We start from the raw sequence: 19,500 nt of genomic DNA, 5'->3' as shown, positions 1-19,500 counted from the left end.
TGCAGCACTCTGGTGGAAATTCTTGAAGTTCTGCAACAGCTTCAGATACATTTAAAAAACAGATTGTTTCATTCAATTATACATAAAAATGAAATAAGAACAGAAGTCTTTGTATTATTTGTTATTTCTTTTATTTAAGCTGTCCTCATTTTCAATATCCCACAGACTGTACCTAAGTTTCAGAGTTAACCACACACAGACAAATCTGAGCAGTTTACACCCGTAGAGTTATTGTTTCAGGCTCTCTGTATATTCAGGCAAACATCACTGCACTGGTTTACACTCAACTGTCCTTTCTATGGTTTTCTTTGAAACTACGATGGGTAGAAACATTTATAAAAAGAAAATAAGAGCTAAGATTCTGGAGTACAATACTTTGACAGGGTGTGAATTCCAGGATTAGGGAATACACAAGGCTCTGGTAACAATACACCTCTGCAATGGCTGTATTCCAGTGGTGGATGAGTGAGCCCTTTAGTATGAAAAGATTTTATAAAGCCCTGTTCTTGAGAATGAGAGGCATAACAAAATGTTATGATGTTTATCAACATAGTTTCTTAGCATTTTTAATCTTACAGTTAGCTATACTTCATGAAACAAAAGAGTGAATGGATTCTTTGCAAAGAATGGAATTTACCCATTTTTGCCAGTATATACACATTATATACTTTTTTGAGTTGTCTTTTGATACATTTCAAATAGCACAGATATAAAATAAAATGGGATATACTTTAAAGACCCGAGTCTACATAATTCTGAATTTGCTGTTAAGATTTAAGACAGCAAGCATCAAGGGATAACAACAATGTTAAGTATACACTGCTATGCAGGGAGGTAAAGCAGGCAGAGCCATTGCTGGGTTTTACTACATGAAATGGGAGCAATGAAAAACAAAACGAAAGGAAGAGGGCTGAGCGACTAGGACAAATAATAATATATGGTAACTCTGTACAAGTGTCTGTGTCATTTCTATTATAAAAACATAATTACCTTACACATTTTATCTTGAAATGCTGGTTTCCTTAAAATTAAGCTTCTACCTGAGGTATATCTACTTTAAAATATCTGCTGGCATAGTCAGCATGGCTCAATTTGGAATAGCAAGTACGGGTGCCAGACTCTCTTATTAGACTCTGGAGCCTATACCATATCATACATTTAAATACAAAATACAGTACAGAAAGATATAAAGGACAAATGTTTTACGGTATTAACTTTCACTTATCAGGACATTTACATTAATATTCTTCTACTAGTAAAATGTTAAAAATTGTGAGACACACCAAAACTTTACTGGATATCTATGCAGAAGCACAGAATGACATTCTAAGTGACCAGACAACACACAAACTTTGGCCCTGTATCCAATAATGCTTCTAGAAAATCTAACACAAATAATGCAGAGAAGTGCCTTGGTTTTTTAATTAATTTAATGTTATGGAGCAGAACTGAAAGCACTTAAAACTGAAGGGTTCCATTCAGAGAACCTTATGTGGCTTCCATTCACAGTATGCCACTGGCTGGGCAAACTTTTCCTCACCAACAGCCAATGCATCTCTCAAACTGCTCAGAGGGACCCTTCTATAAAGCAGAGGATAGTTCTCAATCTATTGAAATTAAGTCTTTTGGCTCTACTGAAACTACAAACAAGGGAACTAATGAGGTGGCAAGTTTCTGTGATGCAGCCATATTTTCTCTAGAAACTGGATTGAGACCACCATTTTATTTCACATGAACATCCTGACGAGCTGTCAGATGGCAATAATTTTAGGTTACTAGCATCTAGAGAGACAGTCACACAAGTGACTTACAGCCAAATTCTTCCCATGCATATATGCAGGCAACTCTCACTGACGGGACAGAATTTGGCTGTACATTCCACTCCCCATACAGTCTCTTTGCTTAATGATGGAACACGTACAAAACACCTAACACTTGGGAGCTGCCTGCAGCACTCAATGCATTACACTAAAGCAATAGAGGTATAAAAATAATGAGCACTCGGCCATATTTATAATACTCTGTTCCAAAGCCTTCAGATATAAAGGTAATGAACCTTCCTTCTCAATTGTATTGACTACCATTACAATTGCTCTGTCAAAACACTTCATAACACTGGATATGCTTGGCTCTATACGCTCTAGAAAGTGGCAATATGCAGAGGGTATAAGTTACAAAAGTTTTTTTCCCCTCCCCTCCAAATATACATGGATAACATCAATAAAACAAGCTATTAAATTACACAAGGTTCACCACATCAGTCTCCATTATCTTATAAATTTTGTTCAGAAAAACTTCCACTTTATCTTCACCTAAACGACAGATGTCCAGGATACAGATGACATGTTGTCTGTCTAGGTCAACAGCTGCTTTTACAGTTTCATCTAGAAGCCAAACACAGATAGTTCATGTGTGGGTGTAGCAAAACAAATATTTAACTAGCATTTTGTTTTACATGCAGTGTGCTGTACATGTTCACTAGGATAAAAGACAGTTATCTTTTCTGTAACTGGTGTTCTTCAAGAGGTGTTGCTCATGCCCATTCCATATAGGTGTGTGTGCTTGCCACATGCGCCGGTGCCGGCAGTTCTTCCCTCTACAGTATCCGTAGGGGACTGGCTCTGATGCCCTCTGGAGTGGCACCCACATGGTGTGGTATAAGGGGTGCTGCCGGCTCCCCACACCCTCAGTTCCTTCTTGCCAGAAACACCGACAGTGGGGAAGGAGGCCAGGCTGTGGAATGGACATGAGCAACACCTCTTGGAGAACACCAGTTACAGAAAAGTAACTGTCTTTTCTTCTTCGCGTGCTTGCTCACGTCCATTCCATGTTATGTGCGACTCCAAAGAAGTAACCCCTGGAGGTGGGTAGGAGTTCATGGATGTGTAGATTGCAACACAGCTCTGCCAAACCCAGCGTCGTGTCTGGCCTGCTGAGTGATGGCATAATGAGCAGTAAATGTGTGGACAGAGGACCACTTTGCGGCTCTACAGATGTTCTGGATAGGGATGTGTGCCAGGAAGGCTGCCAAAGATATCCCTTGATCGGTGTCCCCGGTGCTGGGATTGAAGAGGGCTCAGCTGAGCCTGCCTCTCTAGACCTGAGGTGTGACGGCTTCGGGCAGGTGAGTGATGGCAGGACGTCCTTCTTGTTGGGGAATAGTGCTGCCGAGGTGGAGACACACGTATAGGTCCCAACACGGATTTTCCCCGAGACTGGGGTACCATTGGGGGGTCAGGATCTCCTAAGCCGCAGGCATCGACAGCGCCTGAAGTTGGCCTGGGTCCACACCGCTATCCGGGGTTACAGGTGAAGTATGGGATGGGCTGCACAGCTTGACCTGAGCTGGGGCCCAAGTTCCCAATGGGGCACGGAGCTGACTGGCACAGGTCGTGGCTTGCCCCCAGCCCTCTCCTTTCCCTTTCGGGAGGTAGGAGATCTTACCCTCAGTCTTTTTCGGCTTCTTCACTGGAGCCGTGGAGGGGGACCGATGCCGGCCTGTGGAGCACTGCGCACGAAGCGGCAGCAGTCGACTCACCACTGTGAAGACACTATTTTAAGTCGATCTAAGCACGTTGACTTCAGTTATGTTATTCATGTAGCTGAAGTTGTGTAACTTAGATCGACCCCCCCCCCCCACAGTGTAGACCAGGCCTTTGGCAGCTGGTATGTGGATTACTGACTGGCATAGGCCATTTGCAGCAAATGCAGGGCTTAAAACCTGGGGCATGCCCCGTCCCCCGGCTGAGTCCCATTTGGGACTAACGAAGAGTTGAGAACTACTACTAAGGGTAACTAAGAGCTACTAACTATGTACAACTATATTACAGGTTTTCAAAGTTCGCTAGGACCGAGAACGCAACAACTCTAGAGAATGCTAGTTCTCAAGAGCCGAGAGCGCAACTGGGGTACTTTGGGAGGTGCTGCTCAAGCCGAAGTAGCAGAGGTTCCAGCACCATCACTGGCGGCAAGAAGGAACTGAGGGTGGGAGGAGCCGGCAGCACCCCTTATACCACGCCATGCTGGTGCCACTCCAGAGGATGCCAGAGCCGGTCCCCTACGGATACTGCTGAGGGAAAAGCTTCCGGCACCGGTGCATGTGGCGAGCACACACACCTAATATGGAATGGATATGAGCAAGCTTTCGAAGAAGAACTAGGACAATTTACATGCTAGTCCATGTAAAGAAAAATTTACTATTCAAGCAGTTTGGTATGGGGCAAGCAAAAAGATGGACTTAATTAAAGTCAAGTATTTCTATTTCTGATAGATAATTTCCAGCATTTACATAGCACTTTACACATTTGAAGTATGGTACAAACATTAACTCCCTCTAACATTTTTTGTGGGCAGCCATTACATGGAACTATAATTTAAAAGACAATTAACAGTACACAAAAACTTCAGCTTTTACTTGTTGCAAGTTGCACTAGCTGAGTGCTGGCTCCTTGAAATGCCATCAGTGAAATAGGAATGAATGATTGAAAGCTGTAGTGTTTCATTTATGGACCAGATTCTGGGCCAAATATTAAAAAAACCTGGTCTTTCTGCTAGTACAATTTTGTGCAAGCAAATAACTACGGGCACAATACAGGTAATCCAGAAGTGACTCAATGTGTGCGTAGCAGGTACTTACATATCCAACTTTGCAGCATTCTTATTTACACCTGCTAATTTATGGGTGCAGAAAGGTAGGCCTAATGAAGACTGGCCTGAAAGACAGAACTCATGTCTACAGTATCTAGTAAAGGTGTTAATGAAAGCACACATGTATCCTATGAGAAAGGGTGCCTAATGCCTGACTTACAAATAGGGACCTGTATACAATATTAATGCTTATATTCAGAGATAAAAGAAGAAAATGATACATGAGTAATACCAATAGCAGCAATTCTTACTTGAAAGTGGAAACGTGTCATAAAGCTTTTCACTGCTAGTGGTGTCCTGCTGACACACAGAGATGCAGCTCATACAGGATAACAACATATCATTCTGAATATCCTCTATTTGAAATAAATGAGGATCTTCAGGACAAAATATAGGTGGGAATGCAACATCTATAGCCACATCATGGTTTATCCCTGTTAAGAGAGAAAGTATTTCACCTTCGGTTTGTAACAGTTTAATGCACACTGTTTATTTCTCTTCAATAATTCTTTTACTAATTACCGCATTTAAACCCAGCTATTCCAATCTGAACATATGCAAGTTGTCATAAGATATTCACCCATACCCCTCTGTTCCCATTATGTGCTAAACAATCTCAGATAAACTAAGTTTCAACAGAAAATATGTACACTTACACATGCATACTAATATTATATATATTTGAACTGACATCATGCAATAACCATATTTTTATGATAAAGGGATTTTATAGTATTTGTAGTTTCAGTACATGAAACCAATTTTTAAAAAGGTTTTCCTCTCTGTTCCCATGGTGTCTCTACAGGACAGAGAGTTAAGTTGTTTAGGTGCCTTAATTGTACATATCTTGCCCATAACGTGTTTGGATTTCTTTTAAAATGTAACCTTACCTGAATTTCCTAGGTTTGTAATGCTTGTAGTAACCCCAAAACCTATTATGTTTTGCACTATTAAGTTACTGATACATACTCAGCCTAAAATCCATCTTAACAGATTTCACCTGGAAATTTCCTTGTTCAATTATTATAATTGTAATACATGAACATGGAATAAATGCAAAGACAACAGTAACATCATGATACTATTAATGAACTGAAGATATGGATTTAAATATTTAATTTTAAAAGATTCAAGACCAATTCACTAGTATACTTTGGCTGCTTTGTGCTACTCTGAAGCAGCACAAAGTAGCTTAATTTACTAGCATGCAGCCATGATTAAGAGCAATGACAGTTGGACAGGGTGGATAAAAATCAATGATTTAAAAAAAAAAATCACAAAAGTTGGATTTTTTTTGATAAAATGCTTTTTGAAGGAAAAATCTATCTAAAGATATATTATAGCTCATAAAAAGAAAAGGAGTACTTGTGGCACCTTAGAAACTAACAAATTTATTAGAGCATAAGCTTTCGTGAGCTACAGCTCACTTCATCGGATGCATTTGGTGGAAAAAAATGCGTTTTTCCACCAAATGCATCCGATGAAGTGAGCTGTAGCTCACGAAAGCTTATGCTCTAATATATTTGTTAGTCTCTAAGGTGCCGCAAGTACTCCTTTTCTTTTTGCGAATACAGACTAACACGGCTGCTACTCTGAAACCTGTCATTATAGCTCATAGATAGCTCATCATGAAATAGGGATTATGAATACTAATTCTAGAGTATGAGACAATATATTTACGTAATATTTAAGCAAAAGTTTTGTAAATGAGTTCCAATAGTTCATGGATTAGGGACCCAATCTTATGGGGTCTGTATAGATTATTTAGGTTACTCTTTCTATCTACACAATGGGACTCAGTGCTCAGTTTAGAAGATACCATTAGAGATGCTTAGTTTTGCAGTTCTCTAACTGAGGATTTGTATCTCCAGAGATAACATGCTTGTTAACAGCAAAAATGTTTTAAATAAATAAATATACAGAGGTGAGAAATAACAGACCTCAACTCTACTGTCCTGCAAATTTGTGTACACAGAGTCAATCCCTTACCTCTTTCTAAAAGTGCAAAGTTTCAAAAAGTTCAATGAATATAAGATTGCTAGGGGCGGAATAGTTCTGGACAAGGAGAAGAAGTCTGGAGATAAATGTGAGAAGGGAGGGACAGGCAGTAGAAACAAAAGTTAAACTGTTTGAGCAGCATATTCCAGAAGTCTTGAGGTCTTTCTGAGTGTAGCCTTCATTGATTTGAGATCTACCATACCATTCTCTCTAGAAGGGAAAACCTACAATGGCAGCAGGCCATAAGAGAGACCTAGTTTGGGAATATTTTAATGAAGTTCCTCTAACTTAAGTAAGATAGGCATGCGTGCAAAATGCAAACAGTGCAACAAAGAAATGCAAGGCCTGGTTGCCCAAATGAAACAACATCATGAGAAGTGTTCCTTCTCAGGAGGAAGGTGCATTGAAGATGATGAAAGGAACATGTCTGAACATGCAGGATCTTCAGGTTGGTAAACTTTTATTTCATACTTCTTTCTTAAGGACTGCCTGTCTTCCTTCTAGACTGTTCTCGAATTCTCATGTTTGAGCAAAAAATATAGTTGTATATAATCTATAGTTGTTACTCTATGGTACTATCATTTTAGATGCAGCTGTGATAAAAAAATAAACAGCTGAAATTGGCAGATCTTCCTTTTAAAATTTCACCTTTAAAGTAGTACTGTCAGTGAATGCAATAAGTAATACTAAATGAGCGGTATGGTAATAATAATTAAACAACTGCCTTGACTTATTTTGTTTAGGAGAATCCATCCTCAACATACAGGATTCTGAAGACTATCCACCTTCAAGACCATCATCATTTTCTATAGTTTCAGAGTTATCTGCCAATGATACTGTTTCAGTCATATCATGTATGTCACACAGCCTCAGTATATCATTCGAAGCAAAAAGAAAAAAAAAATCTCCATCATCCAGAAACAACCATAGAAAAGTTTGTGATAAGAACTAGCAGATTACAAAAAGAGGTCATTGATGAAAAAATTGCCCAGTTTGTTTATGTAACAAACTCTCCTTTCTGTACGATTGAGAACCCACACTTCATTAACATGGTTCAGTCATTAAGACCAGAATACAGTCCATCCAACAGAGCAGATGTTGCAGGCAAATTGCTGGATAAAGGATATGAAAGAGAAATTGAGCAGTGAACAAACGATCTAGAGCGTAAAATTGTTAACTTGAGTCTTGATGGGTAGAGCAATGTCCACAATGATCCTGTTGCATGTGCTTGTGTGACAACAGAAGAAGGGAAGGTCTTCTTTACAGAACAAATTGATACATCAGGAAATGCGCACACAGCAGAATATTTACAAAAAGCTATAACAAACTGAAAAAAATTCAAATGTCTAGTACGCAGCTTGGTCACAGACAATGCTGCAAATGTATCCAAGATGAGAAGCAATTATTTAGAAGAGAGAGTCCCAAGCTAATAATATACAGTTGCAGTGCTCATTTGATGCATCTCCTAGCAAAAGACGTCAGTGTTCCAGAAATAAAAGGCTAATGTTGAAATTGCAAAATACTTCCATAACAACCACTTTGCAGCAGCTGCTTTGAAAGAAGTGGGAGGAACCAAGTTAACTTTCCCACAAGATGTACGATGCAACTCAGTAGTGAACTGTTTTGAGCATTATATCAAGACCTGGCCTAATCTGATGACAGGTTGTGAACAAAATCGTGAAAAAATAGATGTCAGAGTTCTCAACACTGGGCTTAAGAGAAATATTGAACACATGCTGAGTACCCTGAAGCCTATTTCTGTAGCCTTGAACAAAATGCAGGGAAATAGCTGTTTTAGTGCTGATGCTGTTGAAATTTGGAAGGAACGGAGTGAGATCTTAAAGAGAGAAATATGCAATGACAGAGTTAAATTCCAAGCATTAAAAAATGAATGGGACAAGCACTATCTCCAGCTCATTTTCTTGCAAATATTCTCAATATTCGGTACCAGGATCAAATCTTAGGTGCTGAAGGAGAGGAGTTGGCTATGACATGGACATCCAGCAATCATCCGTCCATAATGCCAACCATAATAAACTTCAGAGCTAAGGGTGAATCATTCAAGAAGTATATGTTTGCTGATGATGTTTTAAAGAAAGTTACACCAGTGAACTGGTGGAAGTCACTTAAGCACTTGAATTCAGAGACTGTTGAAGTGATAATCTCACTTTTAACAGCAGTAGCTTCTTTTGCCGGTGTAGAAAAAATATTTTCTTCCTTTGGACTAATTCATTCCAAATTGAGAAATCGTTTGGGACCTGAAAAAGCAGGAAAGCTTGTTTTTCTTTTCCAGATTATGAATAAACAGGAAAATGAAAGTGAAGATGACTGAGTTAGCTGCAGAAGCCAATATTTTAAGTTTCTCATGTTGACCTGGCTGACATAGTCTATTTAATTTTTTTTTTTAACATTTCATTTAACTATTTTAGTTAAACAATTTTAACAAAAACAAACCTGATTCAAAAATTCATATGCTTGTTTTGTTACAATATTATATGTTTGCTGTTGAAGAAAAAAAAAATCCAGAATACATAATGTTGCTGTTTTAGTTAAATAAAACAATTTAAACGTCTGTCTGGTGATGTTCTCCTCCTAATACAGCATGGCAAGAAAATCCTCCAAATATTAACTTGCTGAATTTGAGATATTTATGAAGTCACTAGGAGGTGAACTATCTACCTCAATTACCTTTGGTAAATGAAATAACCAATCATTTATTTTCTGATATAGCTGTAAAACTAATCTGAAAAGTTTTCAAAATAAATCACTTAAAAATGTATAGTGTGTACCTTCTAAAAATGAAACCTACATCTATCTCCAAGTTGTGAAGAATATGTATTAAGGTTATAACAACCAACAAAAAATGCACTTTTATGTAGAAATCCATGATTAAATTGTGTCTTCCTGACTAGTGATTTAAATCATGGATTTCAAATCAAATCCACTCTGCAGTTGGAACCAATCCAGTTATAGATCAAGCTGAAGTAGTACTCTTGAAACATACATACAGTTCCCTTTATACCACTGACTCATTTCAACAAACAGATCTCCAGCATATAAAATAGCTGGAGAAAAAGGATGGAGATTGGTTATTGCTGTTGTCAAAATAGCTCCACTTAAGAATGATCTGACCTACTGAACAATGCTTGTCTACAATCCTAACAGTTACATATAAATAAAATTTTAATAGCTTAATTACAACCCAGTCTCTTCAAATGTAGCCGAGAAACTAGATTAAAGTGAATTTTAACTGCTAGAAAGTACAGCTAGAAAGCAACTTTCAAATTCTCAATTTAAGCTAAAAAAAAGGGGGGGGTGGAAGGGGAGGTGGGAATGGGGCCAGGAAGGATATTTTCCACAAAAATTTAATGCTGTTTTTCAAACTGATATATTGAACAGTTTGTTTTTGTTATAAGTAAAGAAACATTCAAAACCAAATTTTAACTTTCTTTAAAATAGGTCTTAACTCAAATTACATGGAAATTTGAAAATCATCAGAAAATTAATGCTGTACTCAAAATGTAAGTCTGGAGACTACCTGCTTTTAGTGTAAAACTCAACTCAGACTTAACTATGGAATTTGGAGTGGTGCCTCCTTAATATTATCCTTTAAAAAAAATCAGTTTGTACATTTAACAAGATCGTATATTTAAAAAATGAATGAGTTTTTTTTACTTAGCAACTTAGCATAATGCCCAAATTATACTAAAGTATCCATTCAGCTTCATAGAAAGTTAAACAGTTCTTTGTTAAACACTGAGAATTCTAACAAACCTTACATTGCTAGGATTTCTTTCTAAAAAAAAATTAAAGTATTAATTGTCACTTACCCAGTATAGTCACTTCATAGTGCCCAGGGCCACTGGCACTTTTAAATTCATGAATTTCTTTATTTGTTATGTATTCTTTTGGCTTGTGCACAGCTGGATGTAGATTGTATTGCTGTATAAGGAATTCTTTGTGCATATAATCAAATTTACGTGGGATGCTTTCTGGGAAAACAGTGCTGTAATGCAAGTGATCTATTAAGTTGTCTTTCACCATTACCCAGAGATCACTTTGCCATGAATCATGAGAAGTTCTTCCCATCTCTTCTATTTCAGGTGCATCACTCACTCCCTCTTTGTCTGCTATTATAAATACATTAAACATTTAGTTGATCAATATGCATAGACAGAACCATACCACCTCCCTAATGTATTAGGAAAAGCAAAAATTTCATAGATTAATACTTAAGTCAAACGTGAAAATATAGGTGGATAAATCAAAATGAAGAATGAATAAAGAATTAAGCTAAGGCTGGACTGTTAGTAAATACTGTATGTTGTTTCCAGCTACAGTTTGAAGACCGGATTCATCAAAATAATTATTGGTTGGAAGGTGCCATTCATTGCTTGCTTTTGGGTGAGTAAGGATCAGTCACCTCCCCAGTCACTTTGTTTTACCAACACTTGGGAAGTATAAAAAGGAAACAGGTACTTTATGATGATATACTTTACCATCTTCTGTACAATGTATATTCATGCAATGAAGACTACTGGCTGTACCTTGTAACAGTGGTTCTCAAACTTTTGTTCAGGGGTGACCCCATCACAAGCAAGCCTTTGAGTGCGACCCCCTAACATTTTTAAAATCATTAAAAATGCTGGAGGCAAAGCAGGAATAGGGGTAGAGGCTAACAGCTTGCAACACCCCAGGTAATAACCTTACGACTCCATGATGGGTCTCAACCCCCAGTTTGAGAACCCCTGCCTTATAATGTATATTGTGCAGAGTCCCAGTTATATAGCTAACTGTAAGTTCCTATGTCTACCATTATATGTAACCTGTGAAGTAAGAACTGAAAAAACTTCAAATAAACCATTTTTTCCAATTTTGTAGGCAAATCCCCATTCTGTGAGCTTACCACAAGGCCCATTCTGAAATGTACCCAACCTATTTTTTTCCCCCAGTTATCCCCATTTTGTCTTGCCCTCCCACAAACAGTGTCCCCATCCTGATACTATACTATGAAAACTTTTATTGCTATTTCCAATTTAGTCTCATGAAATGTGTGTGCATATTTCTTCACTGCTTCGCAGAAAGCACTACAGTAGTTATTACAACGGAGATTTAGCTGTCCCAAAGAACTGAAAACACTAGGGTGTATATGGCTAAACTAGAAATGGCAACACCCAAGTGGAAGAACATTAAACAAGCAGAGTACATGAGCATTACTGCATTGGATGAGACACAAGGAATTATAGTGAAAAGTAAGGAAAACTGGTGGGCCTAAGAAGCTGCAATAGCATTTGAGTGCTATCTGGAGAATCCTTGTGCAGAGCATGGAGCAGGATTTATCTTACAAAACTGGTGTGTATAGTAAGTTTACAACCACCATCCTCCCCCATTCATAAACACTCTCTCAGTTTACTATATGGATGATTAAAGTTGTCATGCATTAGACAGGGGGAGATTTCTATTCAATATAGATGAGTCAAATGAAATGGAAAACAATGACATCTCAAAAAACTAACAGAAAAAATTTAGCTGCTTGATTATGTAACAGTTGCTTTTAATCTTTTAAATTTATAAGCAGCATGTTATATTAATATTGGAAAAGTGTACATTATTAGGCATTCCATAACAATGCTGGCTGTTAGAACTCCAACTCTTTGGTAGCGCTGCCTTACATCAGTGGTACAGTTGACCAAGTGTTAAATTTCATGCTATTGCCATTTTTAATTTTGAGCAACTAAACATCCACATCTGGTTAGAAAGATAGCTGGCTGAAAAGAAATTTTACTGGGATATTCTGTATAATTACATTAAGAGAAGAAAGAAAAATACTGTAACTACCATCCTCTAGAATAAGTGTGAAGAACTTATTTGAAGGATTTTTGGTATTAAGGTTAAAAATTGCTAGGATATAAATGCCAGGATTAAATATCTCTCTCCTTCTCAAACTTCAATCATGCTTTCTCTTACTTTCCTCTCTTTATATCTTGGGGCTGTAATTTGCATGTCCTATTTGTACACTTATATTTGAATCAACACAAACAGATGTGAAATTCGGACAGGACAGCAGAAGTTACAGCCTTTTGCTACTGAAAAGTGAGATGCTGAAATCCATGTTTAAGAGAATTATGGTATTTAAAAGAAAACAAAGTAAGTATTTGAAGCCCAGCTGGCTGAAGAGAGCTCTCTGAAGCAGACACCACACTTTCTTTGCCAGTCTAATATATATAAACGCCATCATGAACATATGATTGTGTGAGCTCCCACTTAAACAATTAAAATAACGCAGATTCCGCATGGAATAAGATAGAGTTTACATGTATTGATAGTAAACTTACAAATGAAGCCCACACTGGGAACAGATAGAATTTGAGATAATATCTGTTTAAAACATCTGGATTTAACTTTCAAATATAGAGGAAGAACAAGACAGGGAAATTCTAATGTGTTTAACTTAAAAAAAAAAAAAAAGTCCAAAGATGTAGCTAATAAGATGTGTAACTCATCACCATGATTACTTGCTTGTATGTTACTACCTTTCCACACAATGTGACTTTTTTTAGAATGTACTCATCATCTGGGAAAATTTTCCTTTGGAAACACTACCACATTTGGACCACTACTGCAACACCAACAACGAAAATAGAGACGAGGTCCTCTGCCCTGCTCCAGAGATGCAACACGGACTCAAAGCCAGCTACAGAGACATTAAGGATTCCTCTTACACAGTGGCATAGAGCAATACAGTTGCGTTCTACCACCCATACAGCCACCCCAGCATGTGTCGGGGGAAAAAGTGCTGATACCTAGTTGCCAGAATAGTTCCTTAGAGGCTGTTGCAGCTTGATGCAAATAAGAACAGCCCTGGAGCTTCTCTACATTGTATTGAGGGCTGAACCAGCTCAAGGATGGTTGGGACAGGGGATGTAAAGGTGGTATACTACCACCTTTGTCCCCCTACTTTGGGCCTGAGTGGAGAGAGTCTAGATCTACACCTTTTGTAAAATACTGGAATGATCATAGCTGAACAAAATATTTAGCCACATACCTCTATCGGGTTGTGAAGTGTCAGGCTCAGTCAAGATATTTTGTTTCAGAACAGAATCTTCTTGCTGAAATTCATGCAAGCTATAAAGGAAAAATTATAATTAATTCTGAGGTTTTCAAGCTTAAGATAAAATTAAATGTGTGTTTGGTGACTATGTTATAAAAAACCTGTAACTTCTAAAGCACAAACTCCAGACCGTGATAAGAGTTCTTTTTATTGATAAGGATCACTCTGACACTGAACTACAGAAATTAACATTTGAGATAACTAGAATCATTTTGCTCAGCATAAACCTTCTCAAAGTTCAAGGCTAAATGCATTTCTTGCCATGTGAATCAGTGAAATCTACAGAAAAATGTTTTACGTTAAAAACAGCACTCTCGCCCTCTAGTGGAAACTTGCTGAAAACGACGTGTAGACCTGGCAGAAACAGAGCTCAATGTCATAGATCAGCAGTTCTCACAGCAGTTCAGATCACAGCACATAGCTGTGGCCCACGTAACATTCTCAGGGCCATACAGGTAGTATGTATATTGTGTGGATGCAGCCCACATAACACAAAGAGCTGCATATGCAGCCCACAACAGTAAATGGGTTGAGAACCATGTACAGCCCATAAACAGGTTTCTATACTAATTCTAGAAAGGCTCCAAAGCACACATCAGTGGTTGAAGGCACAAAGCAGCAATGAAAACGTGGAGCCGGAACATCACTTTAGAATCTAAAACGGCAAATCACAAGGCTCCAAATAAACACTGTGTAAAATTTTACACGTTATCCTGCCTGACAATCAGTCCAATAAAGTGATCTGGATTTTTTTAAATTATAATTTCACTTAGTTGTGAAAACTAAACTAATTCTCCAACAACCATCCTCTAATTTCCCTTAAACACTTCTCCTCCCCTGGAAAAAAAAAAATCCTAGAACTCAAGGATACATATTGTACCACCATACTAATCGTAGCTCTTAGTTCTGTGTTTTCCTTTCTCCCTTGCTTTCTCCCTCTATACTTGTTATCTAGCCAAACATAATCATAATCATCATCATCATCATCATCTGGACCCATGGAAAAGAAGCCCTTGAGGAATTCCACCATGATTTAAACAATTTTCATCCCACCATCAACCTCAGCCTAGACCAGTCCACACAAGAGATCCACTTCCTGGACACTACGGTGCTAATAAGTGATGGTCACATAACCACCACCCTACACCGGAAACCTACTGACCGCTATTCCTACCTACATGCCTCCAGCTTTCACCCAGATCACACCACACGATCCATTGTCTACAGCCAAGCTCTACGATACAACCGCATTTGCTCCAACCCCTCAGACAGAGACAAACACCTACAAGATTTCTATCAAGCGTTCTTAATACTACAATACCCACCTGCTGAAGTGAAGAAACAGATTGACAGAGCCAGAAGAGTACACCTACTACAGGACAAGCCCAACAAAGAAAATAACAGAACGCCACTAGCCATCACCTTCAGCCCCCAACTAAAACCTCTCCAACACATCATCAAGGATCTACAACCTATCCTGAAGGACGACCCATCACTCTCACAGATCTTGGGAGACAGGCCAGTCCTTGCTTACAGACAGCCCCTCAACCTGAAGCAAATACTCACCAGCAACCACACACCACACAACAGAATCACTAACCCAGGAACCTATCCTTGCAACAAAGCCCGTTGCCAACCGTGTCTACATATCTATTCAGGGGACACCATCATAGGGCCTAATCACATCAGCCACACTATCAGAGGCTTGTTCACCTGCACATCTACCAATGTGATATATGCCATCATGTGCCAGCAATGCCCCTCTGCCATGTACATTGGTCAAACTGGACAGTCTCTACGTAAAAGAATAAATGGACACAAATCAGACGTCAAGAATTATAACATTCAAAAACCAGTCGGAGAACACTTCAAATCTCTCTGGTCACCCGATTACAGACCTAAAAGTGGCAATTCTTCAACAAAAAAACTTCAAAAACAGACTCCAATGAGAGACTGTTGAATTGGAATTAATTTGCAAACTGGATACAACTAACTTAAGCTTGAATAAAGACTGGGAGCAGATGGGTCATTACACAAGTAAAACTATTTCCCCCCCACCATTCCTCAGAAGATCTTGCATCCGATGAAGTGAGCTGTAGCTCACGAAAGCTTATGCTCTAATAAATTTGTTAGTCTCTAAGGTGCCACCCGTACTCCTTTTCTTTTTGCAAATACAGACTAACACGGCTGCTACTCTCAAATCAGAGGATCTTGTCAACTGCTGGAAATGGCCCACCTTGATCATCACTACAGAAGGTTTTCTCCCCCCCCCCACCAACTCTCCTGCTGGTAATAGCTCATCTTAAGTGATCACTCTCCTTACACTGTGCATGGTAACACTCATTGTTTCATGTTCTCTGTGTATATAACTCTCCCCACTGAATGCATCCGATGAAGTGAGCTGTAGCTCACAAAAGCTTATGCTCAAATAAATTTGTTAGTCTCTAAGGTGCCACAAGTCCTCCTGTTCTTTTTGCAAATACAAACTAACACGACTGCTACTCTGAAACCTATCATAATGAATGTAGATAACTTACAAAAAAAGACTCTATTTGCTATGTAAAGACCATACCTACCTATGAGGCTATACAGTGGTTTTAACATAAAGAATCCCAAAATTAAATGATCCCAAGAAGGCAAAGAATTTCGAAGTTACAAATATCTATAAATCAATAGGAACAGCTATTAAAGAGAACATATGGATACACTCCTTTGTTCTTATTTATTGGGGACCTACTGTATGATCCATTTCAGTCATTAATATTTCCTTACCTTTTGAGGCTTTAAACATTTTAGACTGAGGCTTAAACACTCAAAATTTTGTACAACTAATATTTTGAATACTCTTTAATGCTATTTAAGAGTGGAAGAGAGTATACATTAATCTTCTCAGCTTTACTTTCATTAAGGAGTTTAGAAAAAGGAAAAAAGGTGTTTAATAAAACACAACATCTTCACTCTGTGGGCCAAGTATTAGAGAGATCTCATCCTGGTTTCTAACTCTGGACGCACAAGAACTCAGTCTCAAAGGTGCAAATTGAGCAGTTATAACAATAGCTAGTTAATTGTGCAGGCAAAAAGCTACAGCTGCTGTATCCTGGTTGCCTTCTTTCTTTAGCATATTTTTGGGAAGAAAGTAACTCTGACAGTTTCATTTTCAATTACAAAGATAAATTGGAATGCAGCCATGGAAAAAATGGTTCCCTGCCTTTTCATAACTGTTGTTCTTCAAGATGTGTTGCTCATGTTCACTCCATTCTAGGTGTGCACACCTCCACGGTCATTGGAGATTTTTGCCTTTGTGGTATTCGTAGGGTTGGCTGTGGCACCCTCTTGAATGCCGCACTCATGCGTTGGTATATCAGGTGCTGGTGGCCCTAAGCCCTCTCAGTTCCTTCTTGCTGGCAACTCCGACAGAGGGGCAGGAAGGCGGGTAATGGAATGAACATGAGCAACACAGCTCGAAGAACAACAGTTACGAAAAGGTAGGTAATAGTTTTTTCTTCTTCTTCGAGCCCTAGCTCATGTTGATTCCATTCATGGTGACTCACAAGCAGTGTCCATGGCAGTGAGCTTGGAGTTCACTGTTGTGCAGCTTGCAGCACTGCTGTGCCAAGCCAGCGTCATCTGGAGCTTGCTGGGTAAGTGCATAATGAGACACGAACGTGCGGACAGACGACCAGGTGGTGGTCTTACAGGTCTCTTGTGCCAGGAAGGCCGCTGATGACGCTTGTGCCCTGGTTGAGTGTGCCATCACAACTACCCGCGGAGGCATGTTTGCCAGCTCATAGCAGTAGCTACTGCAGACATTCATTTCTGCTAAGCCTAGCCAGGACCCCTGATATCATAGGTACTGGTTGGAAGGCCACATAATCCTCTCATCACAAACACAGAAATGTTTGTTCAGAACATCAGTATTATGCTCTAAAGCAGTGGGCTCCAAAGTGGGGTGCGCAAGACCATCCATGGGGGTGTGCAGCAGGAGGAGCGCCGCTGGCATGCTGGTGGCAGCTCGGCTCTCCCCACTCCGTCTTCAGCGGCAGCTTTTTTTTTTTTTTTTGCTTCCCCAGAGCTGGCCCTGGGGTGCGCGATTCAAAAAGTTTGGCGACCCCTGCTCTAAAGAGATCTAGCTTGACTGTCACTCAACTCCAGAAAGATTTGATCACTACTAGTTGATCAACACAACCCGCGTTTGCCCTTTAATGCACGGGCTTAATCTTTTTATGATTTGGCATTTGCTTTTCCTGACAGGTTGGTAATCCCCAGGAATGTCTCCTGTGGGGACTCTTCTCACACCAGAGTTTGTTTCTGAACACAATATGTATGATCCTGCTTCTCCCTGGATATAAAAAGCACTGTGGTCCATTTGATTGTTTTGATCAGGGCAAGTGGAATGCCACATGTCTGAAAATTCTTAAAGCATTCATGATGCCACTTGCTAGGTCCAATGGTGCAGAAATTTAGAGCTGTGAGAGTTTCTTCCAAGTCTGCATGCTCGAGTATTGTGACAGTCTGTACCCGTATGCTCACCCCTTTTAGAAGACTATGATAAATTCTGTACAAAGTATGCCTTATGAGGCATCTTTTAAAATTCAAAATTTGCTGATCATTTTTGTCCTGGTAAAACGAGTGTGGCAACATTGTATGTAAAGTTATAAAATTCTACTGTATGACATACTGAGACATGTTCCAAGTTTAGAAAAGCAGCCACAAACCAGTTCCTTAGGGACAAAAGGCAAACTGATGCCTGAGCCAGAAAAATCAACAAAAATCAAATGACCCATCATCTGGTTAAGTGACCATTCTTTGGCAGGGAAAAGGGTGTGAGGGAGAAATTTACATCTTGGCAAAGAAACAGCTGAAGGTTCCCATCCCAACACATTTTCTGAACCCCAGTTGGAGATAATACTCAAAGTAGTATAAAAATGGGGGACAGATGCCCCAACTTATTCCTCCCTCTCTCTCAATCCATGGCAGCCATGTCATCTGAAGAACAAAGAAACAGCTTAGGACTGAAGGAGGGATCCTGCTGAAGCATGTGGTGAGAAAAAGACTTTTGCTTTGAATTCACTTAGCTTGTTAAATTAGGTATTAGGTGTGTTTTTCCTTTTATTTCTTTGTAACCAATTCTGACTTTTATGCCTCACTACTTGTAATCACTTAAAATCTATCTTTCTGTAGTTAATAAACTTGTTTTATCTAAACCTCTGTGCTTGGACTGAAGTATTTGGGAACACCATTTGAGATAACAGGATTTGTGCACAGGATTTGGGCTGGGCAGTACAATATTCACGTTTCTGGGGGAAGGTCTGGGACTGGGAATTTGCTGGTGTTACTCTGCAGTGTTATTCAAGAGTGGCTGGCCATAGCACTCATTCAGTATAGCTGGGAGTAATTTACATTCTGGAGGCTTTGTGAGAGCAGACTAGGAGTGGTTGCTCTTTGAGTGGTGAACTTTAACAGTGTGAAAGGCACCCCAGGTTGGAGAATTGAGGGGACACAGCTGTTCAACAGTCCAGATTGTTAGAGTCTTGCACGGATACAAATTGATATCTATGGATGCGGATATCTGCGGATAGAAATCGGTATCTGCTGAACCGCAGAGGTCTCCTGGGAACCAGAGCGGCAAAAGGAGCAGAACATGGGGCCACCACTCCCAGGAGCCAGTGCCCCACACTGACTGCTCCTCCTGTACAGCTGTATCTCCCTCAACCCCGCCCCCGTCCCTTCCACCCAGCTGTTTG

At 39.3% G+C, this 19,500-nt stretch overlaps 1 protein-coding gene and 1 long non-coding RNA gene across 4 annotated transcripts in view; one reads left to right on the top strand and one right to left on the bottom strand.

Annotated features, from left to right (window-relative positions):
* Positions 1-675: 675 nt before the first annotated feature.
* The window catches only part of RADX (RPA1 related single stranded DNA binding protein, X-linked), a 39,378-nt gene continuing 20,553 nt past the window's right edge, over positions 676-19,500 (bottom strand). The window contains exons 11-14 of one of the 3 annotated variants that reach the window (XM_043492932.1): positions 13,691-13,770; positions 10,476-10,772; positions 4,899-5,081; positions 676-2,384 (exon numbers count right to left, since the gene is read on the bottom strand). In XM_043492932.1, coding sequence (XP_043348867.1) covers positions 2,239-2,384; positions 4,899-5,081; positions 10,476-10,772; positions 13,691-13,770 — 706 coding nt within the window. In that variant the 3' untranslated portion in view covers positions 676-2,238. Of the gene's footprint in view, positions 2,385-4,898; positions 5,082-10,475; positions 10,776-13,690; positions 13,771-19,500 lie in introns of all 3 variants that reach the window. The other 2 variants (XM_038416094.2, XM_043492933.1) reach the window with 2 other exon arrangements.
* LOC122455934 lies at positions 7,057-7,517 on the top strand. Its single transcript, XR_006274466.1, has 2 exons — positions 7,057-7,093; positions 7,389-7,517. It is a non-coding gene; the product is annotated as an uncharacterized LOC122455934 (long non-coding RNA).

Source organism: Dermochelys coriacea, chromosome 9 (genome assembly GCF_009764565.3).
Source record: "Dermochelys coriacea isolate rDerCor1 chromosome 9, rDerCor1.pri.v4, whole genome shotgun sequence".
In the NCBI taxonomy this organism is placed as follows: Eukaryota; Metazoa; Chordata; order Testudines; family Dermochelyidae; genus Dermochelys; species Dermochelys coriacea.
The sequence above is the reverse complement of the archived record's forward strand: the minus strand, read 5'-3'. Positions and strand labels throughout refer to the sequence as shown.